General features: G+C 49.0%; 1 protein-coding gene across 1 annotated transcript; it reads right to left on the bottom strand.

Moving 5' to 3' along the window:
• Positions 1-7,605: 7,605 nt before the first annotated feature.
• LOC120684024 lies at positions 7,606-8,803 on the bottom strand. Its single transcript, XM_039966109.1, has 4 exons — positions 8,634-8,803; positions 8,386-8,559; positions 7,918-8,307; positions 7,606-7,836 (listed from the first exon to the last, which is right to left on the bottom strand). The coding sequence occupies exons 2-4, from the start codon at positions 8,515-8,517 to the stop codon at positions 7,621-7,623; spliced, it is 738 nt and encodes a 245-aa protein (XP_039822043.1). The 5' UTR covers positions 8,518-8,559; positions 8,634-8,803; the 3' UTR covers positions 7,606-7,620.
• Between the last annotated feature and the right edge of the window lie 15,525 nt (positions 8,804-24,328).

Below are 24,328 nucleotides of genomic sequence, written 5' to 3'. Positions count from 1 at the left end.
TCACTTTGAGTATATAGGAAAAATCCTTTCTACATTTGCTTGTAGCTACTCCTACTATCTCGTGCATAAAGCAAATGGCTAATTCTTTGATTAATCTCATAAGAGAACTTATGCTAATTTTCCAGCTATAAATTCTTCTTGAGATCAGGAAATTCACTGAATTCGCTCGAACTCAGAAGATGGCCTGTCGGTAAGATGAAGTGGCTGCACCACTACAAATGCCAGTGCATTCCATTGTCAATCATCAGTGATAGAGACAACAGTGATACATATGCGTGGAAAACATGCAACAGATGAAGAAATTACTTAGTGGAACTTTGCACTGTCAACCACTAAAGTCCAGGTTATCCATTACATACTTTCCCTTTTTTTTAGGACACAACTTAGGTCATAACCATATCTATCAACCGTCACTTATTCGGCAACAGCGCAAAGCATGCAAATATTGGCTAAGCAATTACTTAGCTATGCACTGTCAACCGCTGATGCCAAGTTGCTAAGGAAACAAATACACTACCGGAAAACGTGCGTTTGCCGTGTGCCACAAAGTTTGCCGTGGGCAAAACATCGGGCACACGGCAAAGGCTCGGTTTGCCGTGTGCCAGGAGAAAAGGCTCACGGCAAAGGTCTGGCACATGGCAAATGCATATTTTGCCGTGTGCCTCGAGACACAGCCCACGGCAAACAACTGGCACACGGCAAAAATTGAGTTCGCTGTGTGTTTTTTTTGTACACACGGCAAAGATTTTTCAAAAAAATTAAATTTGGCCTCCACACATTTTCTGGTATAAGTATACAATACATGTAGCTCCATGTTAAACATTGGTAAATTTCTCGATATTTTTGCTATATTTAGACATTTAATGTCAGTAATCAAATTTCTGATGATTGAACTGGAAGTCTTTTGATTAGTGGAGTATAAAGAATATAAAATTGATAGACATATTCGCGAGTTCAATTTGAGGTTGTATGCGTAAAACATAAGTAAATTTTGAATATCTTTGTAACAAATCATGGTCCAGAATGTGTTGCCAAATTAGTTTAAAATTCTAATAAAAGCAAACAAATTCCGAAAATCATGAAATTTGTCGTGGTGTCATTATTTCATGTGTGGATACTGTGGAAAAAAATTTAAAATGTTTCGCACAAGTTTCGCCGTACAGTAGTTATATATCAAAACATCTCCAGCGAAGATCCGTAGAGTTGAGAAGTAGTCGTATAGGTTTATACTAAATGTTACGAATGAATTTGCAGATGACCATGAAACATTTTCTATTTGCAAAACACAAGTAAGGTTGTTTCATGCCAAAATTCGGTTATTTTTCGGTTCAGTTTGATAATTATTTTTTTTTGCAAATAATCTATTTGTTAACGTTAATAAAATTAAAGCTAAAAACACATGAAATAATAAGTTTCCTTTTTTTCATGAGTTAGTTTGGCTATGTAAAACTCTTATCTAATATTTTCATGCATGGAATAACCAAATATTTGCAGTTTAGGAATTGGAATTGAAAAATAGGAAAAAAATACTTTGCCGTCGGTCAAGGATCAAGACACACGGCGAAAAGGAGTTTACCGTGAGTCCATCTATACAACACACGGCAAACAAAATTTCCTCCCCCCAACACCCCATCCGGCCCGTCCCAACACACCGATCACACCCTCTCCCTAACCCTACCCCCTCACACGCTGACCCCCATCTCTCCCCAGTCCCCACTGCCGCCACCCTCTCTCCCTCCTCTCTGCCCACGCCGCCACCCATCCCTCGTCTCCGATGCCACCGCCGCCCCGACCGCCGCCCAAATCTGGCGCGCGAAGTGGCTTCGCCGGCCTCCGGCGCGCGGCTGGCCCCCTCTCGTCGCCCAGCCGGCCCCCTCCCGGCGCGGTCATCTCCCGACCGGCCCTCTCCGACGCCACCGCTGCCCCGACTGCCGCCCAGATCCGGCGCGCGGAGTGGCTTCGCCGGCCTCCGGCATGCGGGCGGCCCCCTCCCGTCGCCCAGCCGGCCCCCTCCCAGCGCGGCCTCAGAGTGGCTTCGCCGGCCTCCGGCGTGCGGCTGGCCCCCTCCCGGCGCCCGCCCAGCCCCCTACTCTTCCTCCTCCGGCACGCGACCACGTGTCGGCCCACCCCTCCTTCCTCGCTGGGAAGCCACACCGGGGGACGCGCCGGATCTGGTGCTCGAAGTCGACGGTGGAGGCATCGATGGCTCCAACGGCAGGGGAGCGAATGGCGGCGGCAGGGCAGCAGCGGCAGGGGTGGGAGCGGCGGCGTGGTGCGGCCGGCTGGGCAGCAGCGGTGGGGGTCCGGGCGACGGTGGGGGTGCGGCCGGCAAGGCAGCAGCGGCGGGGGTGCTGCCGGGCCCGCATGGATTTCTTTTTTTATTTGATATTCATTTTTTTGCCGGGTGTCGAAAAATGCACACGGCAACCTCTTTTCCGTGTGCCCGGCAGAAGGCACATGGCAAATGACCTCTTTGCCGACACTTGTATACCGTGAGCGTTTTGCTGTGTGTTACACACGGCAAAGCCTTCGCCGTGTGTTTTTCGGCCTTTGCCGTGTGCTTTTGGCACATGGCAAACTAGACGACTCCCGTAGTGATAGATTCACATTTCAAGAAACACAAACCATAGAAATTTCCTCCATCCAGCAGTACCAGATGATCAGGAATTGCACACTCTACTAGGAATTGCACAATCTACTACGACAGTCGACAGATGAGGAGAGATGCATCACCAGAACCCAAATGGACTAAACGTGCCCTTCTACAGAGCGGTATGGGAATGGATCAAAGAGGATGTTATTGAACTCAACACCAGAGACATGCTGAGGAGAAGAAATTTTCATGTGCAACCAAACACTCGCTGTGTTCTGTGTAATGATCAAGTGGTTGAGGACATAAACCATCTCTTTTTTGACTGTCCATTCTCAACTATCTGCTGGAACAAAATAGGACTTGCCTGGGATACATCACTAAACATTCGCAGTCGACTTGAAGAAGCAAGCTACTCTTTCAACCCTCCATATTTTGTGGAAATCTTCACCATTGCAGCTTGGGAAATTTGGAACATCAGAAATAGCAAGATTTTTTATGGCCACTCAGTCAACATTCAGCTTTGGACCGTGACACTACTAGAAAACAAGCCTTAAGTCCACCCAAAAATACCGGTATGAAGATGAACCGGTACCTATGCTAGCATAGGTACCGGTTCATCTTCATACCGGTACTTTTGGGGTGGATGGAATTTATGGATGCGCCTTAGGTACCGGTTGGTATTATCAACCGGTACCTAAGGCTCATAATAGGTACCGGGTGGTAACTTTTACATTGGTATTGGGTGGTACCACCAACCGGTACTAATAGACGAGCCTTAGGTACCGGTTGATATTACCAACCGGTACCTTAGAAGCCTTAGGTTCCGTTTGTATTACCAACCGGTACCTTAGGCTCATACATGAGTTACTTTAAAAGGAAAATATCTCCTTCTCAATCAGAACTGCTGTGTAGTTGAGATGGTAAAGGAGCAGCACGTGAGGCTAGAGGTCGTGGGTTCAAATCCCAGCCAAAGAATATTTTGCGTGATTTAAGAGGCCATAGGTACCGGTTATTTTACCCGGTACCAAAGGCCGAGCCTTTGGTACCGCTTTCGGGGTACCGGTTCAAGAAACCGGTACCAAAGGGCATCTTCAACCGGTGCCTATGGCACTTTTTCTAGTAGTGTGAGGTTCAAGGCACAGGTCCTCCTATAGCTCCACAGAGTTAGGGACGATGTTATATCCACAATTGTACACTGGCTAGATACAATTTTGTAATTTACTATCTCTCACTTCTCTGCCCCCCCTCATGTATTCTGTAAGTATTCCTGTAAAACTTGCTAGCTGTTTTTTTAATATAACCACATGCTATGGGGATCTCCCCCACAGTCTTTCTTCACAAAAAAAAATCACCAAATCTACAACACAGGTGATCGAGCTCCCTGGTCTTATTATTGAAACTGTCATTGCTCTCATCCCCAAAAAGGCCATCTTCCACTTCCCCTCAAGATTTCAAACCTATAAGCTTGTGCATATTATTTATATCTGACTGCATCAAATGTCATGTACCCAACCATATGCTGATATACACCACTCCTCTTATGCTTTTGTTCACGGTAGAAATGTCAGTAACAACATCAGCCCAAGAAATAGTTCATTCATTCCAACTCGTCCCTTCCAGGAAATGTAAAAGGTTCATGCTCAATCTTGACCTATCTAAGGCATTTGATCACATAGAATGGACCTTCATAGTGCAGGGCTGCAGGATCTTCAACGTTAGGGGTTTCATGGTCATTTGATGGCCAACCAATGAAGGCTTCGCTTCCCACGCGTTATCTATCCTTATTGACGGCCAACCAATGAAGGCTTTGCTTCCCAAACGGGAATACGACAAGGTTGTGCGCTCTCACCAAATCATTTTAGTCATCGCTACCTTATTAATGGCAAATCCATGGATGGTTCTCTTCCCAAAGGGGAATACGACAAAGTTGTCCATACTTTTTTTCTTAAAATGAACCAGGAAGAAGAGCTGCCGATTATATTAAAAAAGAGATGAAAGTCCATATTGGACAAAAATAACAACAGAGAAAAAGTTGTCCGTACTCGACAGATGAAAGTTATCCGTACTCGCCACACCTTTTTGTCATCGGGTCAGCTCATCATTATAAATGATCTGTCCATCTGCCTTAGGCATGCCTGCAAGGCGATCATCTTTTTGGTATCAACTATCCTATTCACTCACTGATGTTTTTTTGATGACTTAATCATTTGTAGAAAGGCTGATATCCAGGCAGTTACCATCATCCTTCAAATCTTGCATGATTTCTAAAACCTCTCAGGACAGACCCCAAACTGGAACAATTCTTCCATCCTTTTCAGAAAAAAATATCGACCAAAACACTAAACTTCCCTTCCAAGGGCTTACAGCCAACAACCATTCATCTAGGACACCCCTGCTCATTGATCAAAGAGACCAAAACAACACCTATGAGTTCATATACCATAAATTTCCAGGATGCCCAGAACGAGACTGGCCAGTCAAGGAAAATAAACTGGACCACTAGATCAAGATAGAGTGATTTGGATACTAGAAAGATCAGGGATTTTCTCGATGGCCTCACTTTACAAAGAATCGGTGTTCCCTGGTATGGTTAATAGATGGCTGATGAGGATATGGGATGCCAAGATTCCGATAAAGATTAGAATTTTCCAGTGGCAGATCTGTAATGATAAAATTCAATCAGTAGAGCAGCTGAAAAGATGAAACTGGCTGGGGGACATTGCCTGTAAAGTCTGTGGGTGAAATGAAATAACCAACCAAATCATATTCATGCCCTCTTCAAGTTGTACCAAAGAGGAATTTTGCAAACGGCTTCATGTATGAAGCACCTCGTGAAGCCAGAAACGGCTTACACTACACGTGATGAAGAGCCAAAAATACTAGCTTCACCTCTTCTATCCACTCATGATCAAGTTATTTTGCCAAATATTTTACAAAAATGGCTTCAGCTTCACCAGAGAAGTTGCAGCTGGAGCTATATTTGAAGAAACCGAAGGCATATTAAATGGAGCCTCAAATGCACCATAGCACGGTTTATCGGGTGTGTCTCCAAGGGAGGATCCAGCGGTGGGTCTAGGGGGGGCTCGAACCCCCCTAGCCCCCCCCCCCCCCCCGGACTTCTTAGAGGGGGCGAAGAAAGAGGACTCCTGCTTTTTCATTTTTTTTTTGGTGTATCTCTTGAAGCCTGTGGCTCACCAGGAACAACCTTTTGTATTTAATAATGTGGTAGTCTCCTCGCCTGAACAGGCCCAACAATCTTGGCGGTCCGATTAGTTGAGGCTTGGCTAGTGTGTGGCTCTTTTGTTCTTTGTTTTGCTTTTAGAGTGAGTTTACGAAGGGTGTTTGCTTGTTGTTTGGTGTGATCTACACCTATATTGCTAGAACCTTTTATTGTACTGGTAACCCCAGTTATACCTTCTGCCTGTGCGTAAAATTTGTGTCCGGGAAAACAATTTTTTTGCAGCTTAGATCACACAATGCCTATGTATTGCGACTTCTACTATAAGGTCTTGCTACTGGGTACTGGTGAAAGAGATGGGCGAGACTCCGGACACATCGATGAACACTGTGCAAGATGTGGGCAGGTAGAAACTGATGGACTTCTCTTTACATGTTCCTTTGCAAGAGCAGTCTGGTTCTATGAAGACCCATCTTTGCTTGCTGATCATTTACCAGAGTATCACAATCTTGAGGAATCCCAGGTCCTCTGCACACAGAAACTCAAGCAATTCAACTGCCGTGGGAAGAAATGGAACAGTGCGATTCTCTAAGAAAAGTCACCATTGCCTCAGCTGCTGGGTTTGATAATGTCACATATCTATATCTCACAGGCAATCAAATACTAGCATCTGCTTTGAAGAGGAACATCATGACTCATCCTGGAGGCTGGAGCCTGGAGGCTGAGGCCTCTACTTGCAGACTTCATTAACAACAATCAAAACCAGACACGGGGCAAGTTTATCCCACCATTCTCAAAGAACAAAAAGATCAATGAGGTACAGACGTACAGTATACAAGCAAAGTTGTTCGCCTGTGTTATCAATTTCTACCATCACTACCGGAATTCCAAACTTTGCCGAGTGTCAGATACACTCGGCAAAGGATATATTACACTCGGCAAAGTCTTTGCCGAGTGTAACACTCGGCAAACGACACTCGGCAAAGGTTCCCACGGCAAAGTTTACTTTGCCGAGTGTCAGAATACGGGCACTCGGCAAAGGTTTTGCCGAGTGCCCTGATACTCGGCAAAGAAGCCACGTGGCTCCACCCTGGTCCCGCGGTTTGCCGAGTGTCTAACGGCAGACACTCGGCAAAGTTTGAAACTTTGCCGAGTGTCCGACTCGGACACTCGGCAATGTCCCCGCGCCAGGGTACCTCCACGTGTCTGGTTTGCCGAGTGTCAAGGCAGTGGCACTCAGCAAACGTTCAAATCTTTGCCGAGTGCCAGTACTTTAGCACTCGGCAAAGTGACTGCGCTGCTGACCTGTGCAAGCTCCTTTGCCGAGTGTTTTGGCTTAAACACTCGGCAAAGTGGTGAATTTTTCTTTTTTTTTGTTTTGTTTTTCTCTGTTTTTCCATACAAATACAACAGAAATATATGTGATTGCAAAGGTCATTACAGGCAATTATAGTCCATCACATATGATTGACAATGACGAGAATGACATCGATACAAATAACACAGTCCATCACATATATCACAAGTCCAATACATAACACGAGTCCGATACATAACACAAGTCCATCACATAGAATATAGTCCACATATGTCACAAGTCCGATACATAACACTAGTCTATAAAACAGAATATAGTCTGATACGTATAATAAGTCCAATACACTAGTACTACAAGGCACTCACTGCTCAGGTCTATGGGGCCAAGTTGGCCACTGGGCGGCCGGCGAGTTCTGGTCCGGAGGAGGGTCGTTCGATGCGTTCCATGACTGATTCTGCAAATAGGAATATATCAATTGAAGCATAACAAAAATATAATAATATCTACAAACAAAGCATACTCACTGGAGTGTCAGAAGGTCCTGCAGGAAAGTAAGGCTGAGCTGGTAAGACGAAAGGGAGGAGGCGGCGTCGCATAGTTCATCGACGCGCCAAGTCCTTGCATCCAGGTGACCATGCTTTGCAACATAACCGACTGCTCCTCCCTCAGCTTCCGCTCCTGCTCCAGCTTGGCCTCGATCTCCAGTCGGCACCTCCTCTCCTCCTCAAACTTTGCCTCCATCTCGGCCTACAAGATTTAAACCTCCATGTTACAATACGAAGCAAAGTTTCATTTTAATCATAGAACGGCAACTAAATCTAAACTAACCTGTCTCTGGTGCACGCTGGCCACTGAAGTCTCAGGCCGTGGGCGAATGGGCGGGGTCGAGTCGGTGGTACTTGCCCTAAGCTGCGAGAGACTGGGCGTACTCGCCGTGTCGACCAAGCTGTTGGCGATCAAGTACCGCCCGTGCTTCTTCCCTTGTCCCGCCCTCATGATGGCTTCTCCGGAGAGTGGCGCGGTGGTCGGATCCCAAGTCTCCCCGTGGAGCGCCCTTCCCACCTCCGTGTACGCATTGATGCGCGCGTGGATGCTTGGGTTTGTGTAGGCCTCTGGTGGAGCCGCCGGGTTGTAGGCCACGTCCGACGTCGCCCTGCCCATGTGAGACATGGCGTACGCCGTGAAGTTGTTGCAAGACTGGCCTGGATGAGACTCCGACTGCCAAGAAGTCAACAAGATGATTAGTAAGAATTAGAAATATAGCTTTAGAAAGAATGAAGATCATAGTGAACTTACCCAAGTATTCTTGTACTCGCCGAGGCTAAGGCTCCCTTGATGATGTGCCGGACCCGGCATCATCATGCGGCGCTCCCGGCATAAGGCGTGCTGGCGGGCCCAATCCTCACTGATCCACTTGTCCACCATCATAGACCAGCACTCGGCCTTGTTTGCGCACTAGTTCGGAGGCACCTAAACGTAATGAAGTGCATGACATATTGTATTATCAAATACAAGATAAATGAATAGAGATGGCATTTATTTACCCTTAAGTACTGGTCTCGCGTGAGGAAGATGTCCCTTGCGGCTGGTTTCTTGACACTCCTCTTCTCGAACTCGGCGCAGTACACAACGACGGCCTGGACACGCGCCTCGTAGTGCATGTCCTTCACCAGCTTGTAGCAAGCCTGGTGAGCCAACTCGTTCGCCCGGGCCTCATAGCCTTCCTCGCACCTGAAGAAATCCTGCATATATACCCACGCGATATTTCAACAATTATAGTGCAATCATTATTCCAAAAATTGAAACAGAATGCGATATTTCAACCATTTTAGTGCGAGGATGACTTACCCAAAACTCCCCGACCACCCGCCTCGCTTTGGTGTTGAAGTTCCTTCCTTCGCAATCAGTAGCGTCCGGGCAGGCCATGTAGTGGTCCCATGTGTATGCCGGCTCCAGCACCCCAGCATGCATCACGAGCCCGGGGAAGTGCAGCCGGCACAAAAGACCCAAGATACCATTGGGCTTCCGTTTGTGCTCACCAGGCTGCACAAAAAACCACCCCCTGCAAGAGTGTTTAAGGTAAAATTTTAGTTAGTATTGCAATTTTAAATATATGTAATGCATAATAAATAAGTACTAACATACTTACTTAGGCTCTAGTGGCCGAATCATCGAGCGTCTCGCTAGAGGTATCGGACGTCGCGGGAGTTGCGACGGTCCACGCGACCACACCACCCGCTCATCTCCTGCCGCCCCCTCCTCGGCCTCCTCCTCGTCCCCCTCCACGTGCTCCTCCTCCTCCTCGCTCCCCTGGTCCTCCACCCTCTCCTCCTCCTCCTCCTCCTCCTCCTCCTCCTCCTCCTCGGCCTCTACAGGAGAAGGGGTCCTCTCCCTCCTCCCCCTCCTCACCTTACCTCCTCCACCACTCCCACTACCTCCTCCTCCACCCCTCCCTCTCCGTCTCCCTTTCGCTCCCCCTCCTCCACCACCTTTGCGAACACTACGGCTCCCGGACCCCTCGGGTGCGTCGGACCCACTACCGCCTCCTCCACCACTGCCTCTGTACAAGGAGCTCAGCCAAGTCATCTTGTGACCGCCTGGCATCTTTGTTTAGTTACCTGAAATCAAAAGGAGTGAACTAATTAGTCAGGATAAACAATACTTGCAAATAAATGAAAATAAAGAAAATATAACTAGAAATTAACATAATATATATTAAATAATGCGAGTCCTACATGTTTCAGAAGTAGTCATCATAATCGGGATTAGCTGGATCGTAATCCTCATCATCACTATCAGCTATGTCAACATAACCAGCAGAATCCGAAGGAGGACTGTCGTCTTCACTGTCTCTGCCTAAACGTAGTCGCTCTAGTAATTGTAAGTCCTGAATATTTTGAACCTCATCTCCTCCTTCCTCATCAACTTCCCTTTCATTGTCGACTTCCATTCCAATCTCGTCGGATAAGTCTATCTCGAAACTCCCTTGTAGCCCCTCTTCTTGAAAAAACTCTCTATCATTGTTGTAATCTTCGTTGTTTGGGAGAGGTAGTTTGCCGTGTGGCGATACTTTATACACAACATCCCAACCCCGAAGATGGTGGTCGGTTTGGCACGGGTATGAGAGATAATAAACTTGTATGGCTTGTTGAGCCACAATGTACACATCTTCGCCTTGTAACGTTGAATCCTGTCGAATTTCGACTAGGCCAACACTAGGGGTATGCCTTGTTAATGTTGGATCAAACCAATGGCATTTGAAAATGACTGGAGTGAGCGGTACAGAACCATGAAACTTGAGTTCGTATATTTTTTCAACTCTTATGTAATACTCGACTCCGTCTTGACCTGGCGTAAAAACGCCGGTATTAGTGGTTCTTCGATTGGGTCGACTCTGCTCATATGTCATTGTGTGGAAGCGATATCCGTTCACGTCATAAACGTTAAACGACTTGACCCTGTAGCTAAAACCATCAGCAACCTGTCTCAACTCGGCACTCATGGACGAATCAGTTTGGCCCTGCAAGCGTATGCAGGATAGTTTGTCATATAGTTCGAGGACAACGAAATGGAATAGAACTATGAATTCAAGACTACCTTCTGTTGAAACCAATAAATGAAATCGGGTTGTGAATTTCCCGCGCCATTTTTAAGAAGACTCTCCATTTCCATTGGGGTTGGAGCCCTTGAGCGACGCCAAAAGCGTCGTTGAAATTCCCTATATCAAAAATGACAAAGGGGGTTGGATGCTAAGAAGTGGAAACTTGTGAAACGGAAACTCGTGAATTGGGCACAATGTTGAGTACTTACACAATATACGGCTCCACCTCGGAAAGGTTGGTCAACACGTATAGCATGATACGGCGCCACTCTTCATGGTTCAAAGTCTTGTACCTCGCATCACTTGCACTTCCAAGTTGTCCTCGGAAGATGCTGAGACTCGATTCATTATCGCCAGCATTGTAACGAGGGGGTGGATTGTGCACGCTGGGAAGATTGTCACCATAGTATGTGGTTGTGAAGTTTGACACCTCCTCCAAAATATATGACTCGGCAATAGAAGCTTCAATTTTACATTTATTTTTGCATTTCGTTCGAAGGACCTTCTGACATCTCTCAATTGGATAGCACCAACGGTACTGCACAGGCCCCCCCATCCGTGCCTCATACGGAAGATGTAGAAGCAAATGTTGCATCGGATTGAAGAAGGCGGGTGGAAAGATCTTCTCCAGCTTACATAGCAACACAGGGGCCACTTTTTCCATGTCCAAAATAATGACCCGAGATAACTCCTTAGCACACAGCTGGCGGAAGAAATTGCTCAACTCTGCCAACACTCGCCATATATTATCAGGGAGATAGCCTCGAACCATCACAGGAAGAAGCCGCTCAATCCATATGTGGTAGTCATGACTCTTCAGCCCGTTGATTCGCATCGTAGCCAAATTAACTCCCCTCCTCAGATTCGCTGCATACCCATCTGGAAATTGTAACTTTTGGATCCACTCTAGTGCTTCCTTTTTTGGGGCCTCGTTAGGACGAAATCCGCCGGAGTCTTCCTCCATTGTCTCCCTGGTCTCAGAGTCTTCATTTCGTATCTTGGTCTATCGCACAAGGTTGCCAGATCCACTTGAGCCTTGACGTTGTCCTTCGTCTTATCAGGAATGTCCATGACAGTTCCAAAAAGAGCCTCGCCCCAATTCTTTTCAGTGTGCATGGCATCAATATTGTGTGGAAGGAGGAGATCATTAATATAGGGAAGCCTCCACAAGCCAGAGACCTGAGTCCAAGAATGTTCTTCGCCATATCCCACAAAACCACCTGCATCATTGACCTGGAGAGTATCTATCTGAGCATGAAGCACGGCACCCGTCAACATCTGCGGTGCAGATTCTGTAGCTACGACACCTTTCGTGAAGTTCTTAATGTCTCTTCTAAATGGATGGTCAGCATGAAGGAATTGTCGATGTTTGTCAAACGACGAATACTTGCCCCCCTTTCTCAACCAAATGAACTGCAAAGTTGCCTTGCATGTTGGGCATGGAAACTTTCCATGAGTACACCACCCGCAGAAAATGCCATACGCTGGGAGGTCATGCAGAGAGTAGTGGTACCACACATACATTCTGAAGTTTGTCTTTGTCACTCGATCGTACGTCCACACCCCCTCCTCCCATGCTTTGATCAACTCATCGATTAGAGGCTCCATGTAAACACTCATTTTATTCCCTGGGTGCTCAGGAATAATCAACGACACAAATATGGTTTGTCATTGAAAGAGAACACCGGGGGGGGGGGGGGAGATTCAAGGGAATAACGAACACGGGCCAACATGAGTACGATGCGGCCATCATACCATAAGGATTGAACCCATCGGTTGCTAGCGCAACACATACATTATGAGCTTCTTTAGCTTTCTCATGATGAATCTCATCAAAATGAGTCCATGACTCACCGTCGGAGGGATGCACCATCTTATCTAGGTTGTATCGAACACCTTTTTTGTGCCATGTCATCTGTTTCGCGGTTTCCTCGGTCATATAGAGTCTTTGGATCCTTTGAATGAACGGAAGGTAACATACGATTTTCACAGGAATTGTGAGCTGCCTCTTAGGCTGACCGTCACCTGCATCCACCTCCAGGAATCTTGAGGCTTTGCATTTTGGTCAGTAAGTTTCAGCCTCATGCTCTTTCCTAAATAAAATGCACCCATTAGGACAAGAATGTATCTGCTCATATGGCATCTTCAGTGCACTAAGGATTTTCGTCGCCTGATACATTGTCTTGGGCAGAATGTGATCTTCCGGAAGAATGCTTCCAAAAACGGTCAACATACTATCAAAGGCGTCTCGGCTCAGGCCAAACTGGGACTTTAAGGCCATAAGGCGTCCAATGCCGTCCAGCTGAGAAACCTTTGTTTGGCCGTGAAGAGGTTTCTGCGCCGCCTCCAACATCTCGTAAAATGACTTTGTGCTTGCCTCTGGCTCCTCCTCCTGCGGTCCTTCACCGAAATGTGCCTCCTCATAGTCGTGTAACATGTCCCCAATCCCACCAGCAGCATCACATTCATCGATGCGTTGCCTCACGACCTCGTCCCTCATACGATGGGCTTCACCGTGAAAGATCCACCGGGTATAGTCTGGTGTAAATCAATAATTGATAAGATGTTCGCCCATGACCTTCTTTGTCTTTCGTTTCTGGTTTCCACAACTCTTGCAGGGACACCACATGAATCTCGACCCTTCAGCTTGCGCCCATGCCCCTTCCAAGAACTGGTTAGTCTTCTCAATCCATTCATTGGTCATGCTAGCTCGAGTTACTCGGCCGGTGTACATCCACTCACGGTTATCCATCTTCCAAGATATCAGCGACTACTATCAAATTTAAATGCATGTAGACGTTCGGCTTAGACTCTAGTAGGTAAAGATAGGTCCTAATCCCACCCGACTATGCGTAGATGAGGTTAGTTTATATGATCCACTCCTATCCAAGATAGAATTTTGGCAGCACCTCCCCGCTGTTCTCCAGATACTCGTCCCGGAAGGGAGATTGTGTATCCGGAGAATAATGGAGAGATGTTGCCAAGATTCTGTCTCGGATGGGAGCGGACCATGGAAACTAACCCCATCTACGCATCATCGGGCTGTCCAAATAACGTGGACAATTCGAAACAGATACGGCCATAGATATGTAAAAATTTGCATATTTCGAACCGTATCTGTTTCGAACGGGAGACGCCTAACCGGGTTACGAGAACTACGAATAGAATACGAAAACAAAGTCTTGTACACGTGCTCACCTACGGGCTCGACGATCGGTGCTGCTCGACGACGGCTTGCGGCCAAGTGAACGAGTCGACGACGGTGAATCAACCTCCCTTGTCAACAAAAGAAAAAAGTGTGTCAAATTAGTGTCAACAAAAGAAATCAAGCACTGGCAGAAAGAATTGAAAGGATTGGAAATGATCTTTGACTCATGGATGGTGCCATTTTATTTATGACATGTTCATATGTTATGATGGTCATTGGTCAATTACGAGTGAAGTAGCTGGTGGTACTGAATGTAAAAGATTGATCGTTTGGGATCGATAAAAATGGTCAGGTTGATCACTAGGTTACATCGCAGGTATCACACTGCTTGTTTAGGTGGTGAAACCAAACCATTTAAGACAGATAAATAAAGGGGAAAACATTGTGGTTGATTGCTAAGCGCTTATTGTTCCTGCCGTTTGTTAACATGTATGCTAAATAACTTTGCACTTAATCCTAGCAAAGAAACAGTATGGAGTATGGACAATCATGTTTAGCTCAGAAACATGAATCAAAATCTATAAAAATGAAAATTGCAAAACATTGAAGTATACAATGTTTAGTTACAGACCTACATGTTTGAGCCTTTGATCTTGTATTTCAGATGGATGGGTGGCGGGGTTGGTGCGAACCTGCGACGCCCCAGCGAGGAGGCGCTGCAGCGGCACAGTGGAGGGAGGCCGGCGGCGCGAGGCCCGGCCAGCAGCTCCGGCGTGGCCGGCGGCGCGGAGCCAGCCCGGCAGTTGCGGCGTCGTGGCCGGGGGCGCGGGGCCCGGCCGGCAGCTCCGCGTGGCCGGCGGCGCGGCACCCGCCCGGCAGCTCCGGCGTCGCGGGGCCCGCCCAGCAGCTTCGGCGTGGGCGGCGTGGGCGTGGAGGGAGGCCGGCGTGGCCGGCTGCGCGGGGCCCGAACGGCGCGGTGTAACACCCTAATTTAAAATTTCAGCATTTATTAATAAATTAATTGGCTTAGGTTAAATTTTCTAAGGTTTATTGTGTTTAGTTGGCATTTAATCTAATTTTTGTTCCTTAATTAATTAAAATTTATCATAGGTTTAAATTTTTGTTGCATTCATGCTGGTGCATACTTTTATATGAGTGTGGTTTGAATTCAAATTCATATTTGAATTCAAACTTTGTTTGAATTAGATTTAGAAAGGATAAGAGTAGGAAAAAGAAAACCCAAAGCAAAAACCAAACCCAGAAAACCCGGCCCAAACCTTTCCCCGCGGCCCATCGGCCTGCCCTTCCTTCCCTGGCGGCCCAAGCACGCGGCCCACTCCTCTCCTCCACGCGCACGCGCCCACGGCCCGCTCGCAGCGCCGCCAGCGCGCCCGCCTCCCACGCCCGACTCGCCCGCACCGCGCGCGCTTCCCTCCCGCTGACAACCGGGCCCCGCACGTCAGCCGACCATCGCTCACCGCGCGCACTCGCCCAGCCGCTGACAGGCCGACCCCAGCGGTCAGGCTCGCCGTCTCCGCGCGCGCGTAACGCCCCGCCGCGATCTCCGGCCGAGATCCCCGGCGAGCCCCGCGCCAGACCCGCACGCCGAGAGACCCGGGGCTCCTTTATTTGGCACCCGCGACCCTCTGCGCCGCCATCCCACCCCGCAGCGCAGCCCAAACCCCAGCCGCCGCCTCCAAGTTGCTCCGCCCGGAGCAGAGCCGCTGCGGCCACGCCCCTCCGCCGCGCCGGAGTCCCGCCCACGCAGCGCTTCGACTCCGCCGGGACCGCCAGGAACTTCCCAGAGCTTCTGCCCCCGGCTACGACCCCTGCAACACCTCTGCGTCATCTCCGTCACCGAACTCCGCGTCGTCTGCGCCGCCCGGACCTCGCCGCCGGTTCCCTGCGCCGCGCAATCCGGCCTCCCCAAGCCCTGGGTGAGCACACTCCGACCTCCCCTCTCTCCTGCGTTAGTTCTAGTAGCCTTTAGGCCATGGCAACGGCCAAAATCCCGCACGCCGGCGGATTCCCGACGCCCAGGGCAGCCGCCGCCGTTGCAAGCGCAACTCAGAGCACCCCGTGTCCCATTCTTGGCCCAGGTGGTTTATACGTGTCGCCCTGACTGTCCCAGGCCAACTCCCTACTTGATTTGACCCTCGGAGCGTCGTTTTCGACGAACTCCGGCAAGCCGCCGCCGCTGGGCTCGCCGCCGGCGCTGCCAGCGCCGCCGCCCGCGCCCCTTTCTCCCTGAGCCGCCAGATCTTGGGTCAATGCGCCAGATTAGATCTAAACCCGAGCCTTTCTGAGCCGCCGGATCTCGATCCAACGGATCAGATCCGCGCGTACCCCTTCGCCTGGCCGTTTTGTTAAAGAGACCCTGGCTTTTCCCTGATTCAACCCGCGGTCCTGAGATATTCAAAAATAATTACGCAGAGGTCCTGTTTTTAGCGTTTGACCCCCTGAGCTTCTTTAATTTTGAACCCGCCGTCCACCCGTGGCAGTTTGACGCGTTAGCCCCTGAAACTAAGGTTTAATTGTGTTTAGACCCTCGGTTTTAGCAGAAAAATCCCTGGAACTTCAGTTTTCTTACAAATAAGCCCCTAGAACTAGTTTTTAGCCTAGAATACGCGTTTTAGCTCCGTTTTTAGCGTTCTTTATATCCACGCGATCGTTGTAACGCGTAGAATAGTTTTAAACTAGTTTAGTGTGCTGTTTTCATGTATTGATGTACTGTTCTTTAGTTTTTGTTAGAGTTTGCTTGTATGCTTATTTTTGTGCATTGTTTTGGCCATGTGTTTGTGAGTAGACGTTGATCCATCTGAGGAGCCCCAGTACCAGTACCCGGAGCAGCCGTCTTCGGATCAGTTTGAGCAGCAGCAGGAGCAGTACGAGGAAGGCAAGTGTAACATGAACAACCCATCACTTTTAAATACATTTTCATACTGCATTTTAATACTGTATGCCTTTAAGGATTTCCTAGCCACTTTATATCCTTTATATATACCTTTGGGTTGCATTTTGGTTAGTTGTGCTAGGTTGCTGCGCTATAACATACTTTGGTCCTTTTTAATTAAATTGATTAATGGTTTACTTGAACTTATTTCTGAGAGTGGCACTCTGTGTGGCTTGAGTGGCTCACTTCTCGTTAAAAGATGGTTTTTTGTAGAAACATGGTTTAGGGGGCCAGCACGGTGCTTAGTGCTTGGTTGGCCACTCTCCATAAGGACCGGTTCATAGAGCGACAACCTGGGACAACAGCGCTACCACAAGGCTAGAATGGGATAGACTTGGCGTAATAATTAGATCTTTTTGGTTTGGAGTAACTTACCTGCGGGGCAAGAGTAGCAAGCTTCAATGGTCCCTGCTCCTCCGGCTTGGTCTGTGCTACGTGCTTGTACCCCTGGAGGTGGGCCCCATCGTCGCCGACCTAACTCTCGCGGTTACGCCTTACCAACGAGATTCTTTTTAAAGGCCTCGTAGTGAGTCGCTGGCCATCTCACCTAAGGAAGTGTGATGAACAACTGGCGTAGCTCACGACTTGTGGGTAAAGATGTGCAACCTCTGCAGAGTGTAAAACTGGTATACTAGCCGTGCTCACGGTTATGAGCGGCCCAGATCCTCCTTTTGATTAGTGAAGTTATCTCCTTCCGACGAGGGAGGTGCTTCTCGGGGTTTACCTTGGTGGCTTGGTTTCGGTTTGGTTCTCAGTAGTTTCTTAATTAATTCTGATTAATCACTATGTAACCGGGTTAATGGTAATTCATCAACTCATAGTAAATAGCTTTAATAAAATTTTGCCAACACTTAAAAGCTAATGCAGTTGAGTTAGCCAGCCTAGAGCCTCATAGTTTGTGTTATACTTGTTGAGTACAAGTTGTGTACTCACTCTTGCCTCTTCTCTACTTTTTCCTCTTGGATACGCTACTGCTGCTCAGTTCCTGCCGACACGAGGGAGCTCGTCCAGCGCTACCAGGACTACGAGGACTTCTAGGTGCTTCGTCTCCCAGTCGACGTCCCTGTGGCGCCCTGCTTCAGCTTCGGAGAGCTTTATTCGTATTTTGTACTTCGCTTCCGCTGTATCAGACATTTTGTCATTATTGTAATAAATAACATTCGTATTCGCTTTATTATATCTTTTTACGCGATATGTGCTATGATATACTGTTCATTCTGTTGTATATACGTGTGACTTGATCCTGGCACGTATATGATTGCTCGGTTTATGTTCTTTTATAAACCGGGTGTTACAGAGTGGTATCAGAGCCATATCGACTGTAGGACGAAGCCTAGATAGAACTGGTCGAGTTTTAGGACTCTTTCTCTCCAATCCTTGACTGCTGAAACTATTTTACTATTATACCCCTTGACTTCTATGACTTTTTACCCGTCTTGCCTTGATTTCTCTCTCTGAAGAATGGATTTCGTAGATTTTGGCCTGAATCAGTCATCTGACCACCATGAGTTAGCTAGGTGACCCTTTAATAATAAAACGATAGCACGTTCCGCGACGCGTTGTGTTAGTCGAGTCTTTTGCTAAACTCGGCTAAGTTGTGAAAATTGACTGCTTGTTATTATGCTACATGTTTGATTTGGATTTTTGACTGATTGCATAGCTTAGTAGCTTAAATTTGTTTAAAGAAAATCACTCTGATGTTAAAGTTAACTAATTAATAAAATGAGATAGATCGTTGGGGGTAAAACAGTCAACTCTATCCTGTCTACTTTATCATGGCTGAGTCTTTTTTCCGCAAAGAGTTATCATATCCATCTGAATTTATTCCTGCAATATCCTTACTCGTGAAAACTTTTGTTCAAATCAGATGGTGAACACCAGGAGCACCGGTTCCGGTTCTGGCCAGCAGCAGGGTCAGAACAACCAGGGTACTGGGATCCCGATGCCTCCGCCCTTGACTCCGGAGCAGTACTTCCAGCTCCAGATGCAGATGATGGCTACCCTGAACAACACTGTTCAGGCTCTTCAGCACGCTCACACTCAGCCTCCGCCTCATCCACCGCCGCAGCCTCGCGACAGGCGTGCTGAGTTTCTGAGGGGTCACCCGCCGACGTTCTCTCACACGTCCGACCCTCTTCAGGCTGACGACTGGCTCCGTGCAGTGGAGCGTCAGCTGGACATCGCCCAGTGCGATGACCGTGAGCGCGTCTTGTACGCAGCAGGACAGCTGCGAGGGGCAGCTTTGGACTGGTGGGAGTCCCACCCAGTTCATGACCGCGAGTCTCTCACTTGGTTCCAGTTCAGGGAGCGCTTTCGCAGCCACAACGTCCCCGCGGGCGTTATGAAGATGAAGCAGAAGGAGTTCCTTGCACTGAAGCAGGTAATCTTAAATATAATCATTCAGCGGTTTCTTTTGAGCTAATGCCCCTTGTTCTATCCTTATGAATCTTGAGTTAATCTTCCGATATCTATCTGTCTTTGTGAATTCAGGGGACTATGTCGGTCACGGAGTATCGTGATCGCTTTCTTCAGCTGGCTCGCTACGCCCCTGCCGAGGTTGCGGATGACCGCAAGAAGCAGGAGCACTTCATGGAGGGTCTTGAGGACTACCTCCAGTACGCGCTGCTCAACCTCCGCTTCGACGACTTCAACCATCTGGTTGACAGTGCGCTCAACACTGAGCGCAAGCACCTGGAGATGGAGGACAAGAAGAGGAAGGTTGTCCCCGTTGCTTCCGGCAGCAACACTCGTCCTCGACTCCAGCAGCCCCAGCAGTACCAGCCTCAGTACCGGCCTCCTCAGCAGTACCAGCAGAGGCCACCGCAGCAGTACCCGCCTCGACAGTAGCAGGCAGGTCAGGGCCCGAGGTTACCGGCACCTCCGGCTCGAGCCCCACCAGCTCCACCGGCACCACAGGCTCCACGTCCGGCAGCTCCTACCGGACAGCAGGCTCAGGGACCTCCTCGCACCTGCTTTCACTGCGGCCAGCCGGGGCACTACGCCAACGCTTGCCCCCGGAAGGCGCAGGCGGGACAGCAGGGGCGCCCAGCTCAGCCCAGGGCGCCAGCACAGGGCAGGGTGAACCACGTGACGGCCGAGTCAGCGGCCGAGGCTCCCAACGTGGTTATTGGTACGTTCATGGTTAATTCATATCCAGCTACAGTGCTTTTTGATACTGGTGCTACGCATTCCTTCATTACTCAGTCTTTTGTCGAGCATCATGGTATTCATACTAGCACATTAAAGAGGTGCCTGTTAGTATCTTCACCGGGAGGACAGTTGAGGTCTCACACTTACTGCCCGAGAGTCAGTGTTTCTTTGAGGGGAGTAGAGTTCTGTACTGATCTGATGGTGCTAGACACCAAGGGCATTGATGTCATTCTGGGAATGGAGACTCTGGCCAAGTGGGGAGTCCGGATAGATTGTGCTCAGAGGACAGTCTTGCTATCAGCTTCCAGTGGCCAAGAGGTTGTTATCAGTGCAGTAGAGCCTTCTGGATTTCTTCATCAGATGGAGGCTAGACCCACGGACGGTATTCGCGTGGTGTCTGAATTCCCGGATGTCTTTCCGGATGATCTACCAGGTATGCCGCCTGAACGCGCCATTGAGTTTTGTATTGATCTCTTGCCTGGCACAGCTCCTATTGCAAAGCGGCCCTACCGTATGGCGCCTATAGAGCATGAAGAAGTAAAGAAGACTATTGATGAGTTGCTAGCCAAGGGCTATATCCGTCGCAGCTTCTCTCCTTGGGCTTTTCCATTGTTGCTGGTAGATAAGAAGGATGGCTCGAAGAGGATGTGTGTGGATTATCGGGAGCTGAATGCAGTTACTATCAAGAACAAGCATCCACTGCCCCGTATTGAGGATCTCTTCGATCTGCTTCGAGGTGCTCGTATATTCTCGAAGATTGATCTTCGTTCGGGATATTTTCAGCTGAGGATCCGTCCTGGGGACATTCCGAAGACGGCATTCACCTGCAAGTACGGGCTATATGAGTATACAGTCATGTCCTTCGGCTTGACTAATGCCCCGGCTTTCTTCATGCATCTGATGAACATGGTCTTCATGGATTATCTGGATGTCTTCGTGGTGATCTTTATTGATGATATTCTGGTCTTCTCCAAGACAGAAGAAGAGCATGAGGAGCATCTGAGACTCGTGTTGCAGAGGTTGAGAGAGCATCAGCTGTATGCCAAGTTCAGCAAGTGCGAGTTCTGGATTGACGAGGTGCCATTCCTCGGTCATGTTATCTCTCAAGGAGGCATTGCTGTTGATCCGAGCAAGGTGAAAGATGTGCTCGAGTGGGAGACACCGCAGACAGTGAAGGAAGTCAGATCTTTCTTGGGCTTAGCTGGATATTATCGGAGGTTCATTGAGAATTTCTCCAAGATCGCGAAGCCTTTGACTTCTTTGCTGGAGAAAAATGTGGCTTTTGTATGGACTGATGAGCGTCAGATGGCCTTTGATGAGCTGAAGAAAAGGTTGACTACGGCGCCAGTCCTGACTCTGCCAGACCAGACGAAGAGGTTTACGGTGTATTGTGATGCTTCGAAGGATGGTCTTGGGTGTGTTCTGATGCAGGAGGGCAAAGTGATTGCTTATGCTTCACGGCAGTTACGTCGGCATGAGCTGAATTATCCTACTCATGATCTTGAGTTAGCCGCAGTTGTGCATGCTCTGAAGATTTGGAGGCATTACTTGTATGGGCAGCGGTGTGATATTTACACTGATCACAAGAGCCTCAAGTACATTTTCACGCAGAATGAGCTGAACATGCGGCAGAGAAGATGGTTAGAGTTGGTCAAGGACTATGACCTGGAGATTCACTATCATCCGGGCAAGGCCAATGTTGTAGCAGATGCTCTGAGCAGAAGAAGTTATGTCAACATGGCCGTGGCTTTCCAGATGCCTCCAGAGTTAGGCGAGGAGTTCGAGCAGTTGAGTCTGGGCTTCTTGCATCATACTTCCAGTGCAGCATTTGAGGCCGTACCGACTCTAGAGTCAGAGATCAGGCAGCATCAGAAAGATGATGAGAAGCTGCAGGAGATTCGTGAGTTGCTCAAGAAGGGCAAGGCTCCTCATTTCAGAGAGGACGATCAGGGTACCTTGTGGTACAAGAACCGGATCTGTGTTCCAGATGTGAAGGATCTTCGGAAGTTGATTCTGAGTGAGGCCCATGATACAGCATACTCTATCCATCCGGGCAGCACGAAGATGTACTATGATCTGAAGGAACGTTTCTGGTGGTATGGGATGAAGCGTTCAGTGGCAGAGTACGTGGCTATTTGTGACACCTGTCAGCGTGTCAAGGCTGAGCATCAGAGGCCAGCAGGTCTGTTACAGCCTTTGAAGATTCCAGAGTGGAAATGGGAGGAAATCACTATGGACTTCATTGTTGGATTGCCTCGTACTCAGAAAGGGTACAACTCCATTTGGGTAGTAGTGGATCGATTGACGAAGGTTGCTCACTTCATTCCAGTGAACACTACTTACTCCGGTGCTAGACTTGCAGAGTTGTACATCTCTCGGATTGTCTGCTTGCATGGTGTGCCGAAGAAGATCATATCTGACAGAGGGTCTCAGTTCACCTCTTGTTTCTGGGAGCAGCTTCATGATTCGTTGGATACGAAGCTGCGTTTCAGTATGGCTTATCACCCTCAGACAGATGGGCAGACAGAGAGAACCAACCAAGTGTTGGAGGATATGCTGAGAGCTTGTGCTATTCAGTATGGTACTAGTTGGGATAAGTGCCTGTCATATGCTGAGTTTTCATATAACAACAGCTATCAGGCCAGTCTGAAGAAGTCACCCTTTGAGGCATTGTATGGCAGAAAGTGCAGGACTCCTCTCTATTGGGATCAGATTGGTGAAAAGCAGCTCTTCGGTCCTGAGATCATAGATGATGCAGAGCAGATGGTCCAGGCTGTGCGAGAAAATCTGAGGATTGCACAGAGCAGACAGAAGAGCTATGCTGATGGCAAACGGAGAGATCTGACTTTCAGTGTCGGTGATTATGTGTATCTGAAGGTGTCTCCGATGAGAGGAATTCGCAGATTTAATGTCAAAGGGAAGTTAGCACCTCGGTATGTGGGGCCATTCAAGGTGCTAGAGCGGAAAGGCGAAGTCGCTTATCGCCTAGAGTTACCTCTCAGTCTCTCAGGAGTTCATGATGTCTTCCATATATCTCAGCTGAAGAAGTGTCTGCGAGTACCCGAGGAGCAGGCACCCCTGGATGGAGTGGACGTCCAGGAGGATCTGACTTATACTGAGCATCCGGTGAAGATTCTGGAGACATCAGAGAGGGTTACTCGGAACAAGCGCATCAAGATGTGCAGAGTTCAGTGGAGTCATCACAGTGAAGCTGAGGCTACATGGGAGCGAGAAGATGAGTTGAAGAAGACCTATCCAGATCTCTTTGCTAGCCAGCCCAGCTAAATCTCGGGGACGAGATTTCTTTAAGGGGGTAGGGTCTGTAACACCCTAATTTAAAATTTCAGCATTTATTAATAAATTAATTGGCTTAGGTTAAATTTTCTAAGGTTTATTGTGTTTAGTTGGCATTTAATCTAATTTTTGTTCCTTAATTAATTAAAATTTATCATAGGTTTAAATTTTTGTTGCATTCATGCTGGTGCATACTTTTATATGAGTGTGGTTTGAATTCAAATTCATATTTGAATTCAAACTTTGTTTGAATTAGATTTAGAAAGGATAAGAGTAGGAAAAAGAAAACCCAAAGCAAAAACCAAACCCAAAAAACCCGGCCCAAACCTTTCCCCGCGGCCCATCGGCCTGCCCTTCCTTCCCTGGCGGCCCAAGCACGCGGCCCACTCCTCTCCTCCACGCGCACGCGCCCACGGCCCGCTCGCAGCGCCGCCAGCGCGCCCGCCTCCCACGCCCGACTCGCCCGCACCGCGCGCGCTTCCCTCCCGCTGACAACCGGGCCCCGCACGTCAGCCGACCATCGCTCACCGCGCGCACTCGCCCAGCCGCTGACAGGCCGACCCCAGCGGTCAGGCTCGCCGTCTCCGCGCGCGCGTAACGCCCCGCCGCGATCTCCGGCCGAGATCCCCGGCGAGCCCCGCGCCAGACCCGCACGCCGAGAGACCCGGGGCTCCTTTATTTGGCACCCGCGACCCTCTGCGCCGCCATCCCACCCCGCAGCGCAGCCCAAACCCCAGCCGCCGCCTCCAAGTTGCTCCGCCCGGAGCAGAGCCGCTGCGGCCACGCCCCTCCGCCGCGCCGGAGTCCCGCCCACGCAGCGCTTCGACTCCGCCGGGACCGCCAGGAACTTCCCAGAGCTTCTGCCCCCGGCTACGACCCCTGCAACACCTCTGCGTCATCTCCGTCACCGAGCTCCGCGTCGTCTGCGCCGCCCGGACCTCGCCGCCGGTTCCCTGCGCCGCGCAATCCGGCCTCCCCAAGCCCTGGGTGAGCACACTCCGACCTCCCCTCTCTCCTGCGTTAGTTCTAGTAGCCTTTAGGCCATGGCAACGGCCAAAATCCCGCACGCCGGCGGATTCCCGACGCCCAGGGC

The sequence above is a fragment of the Panicum virgatum genome, chromosome 7N (genome assembly GCF_016808335.1).
Source record: "Panicum virgatum strain AP13 chromosome 7N, P.virgatum_v5, whole genome shotgun sequence".
In the NCBI taxonomy this organism is placed as follows: Eukaryota; Viridiplantae; Streptophyta; class Magnoliopsida; order Poales; family Poaceae; genus Panicum; species Panicum virgatum.
This window is presented reverse-complemented; position numbering and strand designations above follow the sequence as displayed.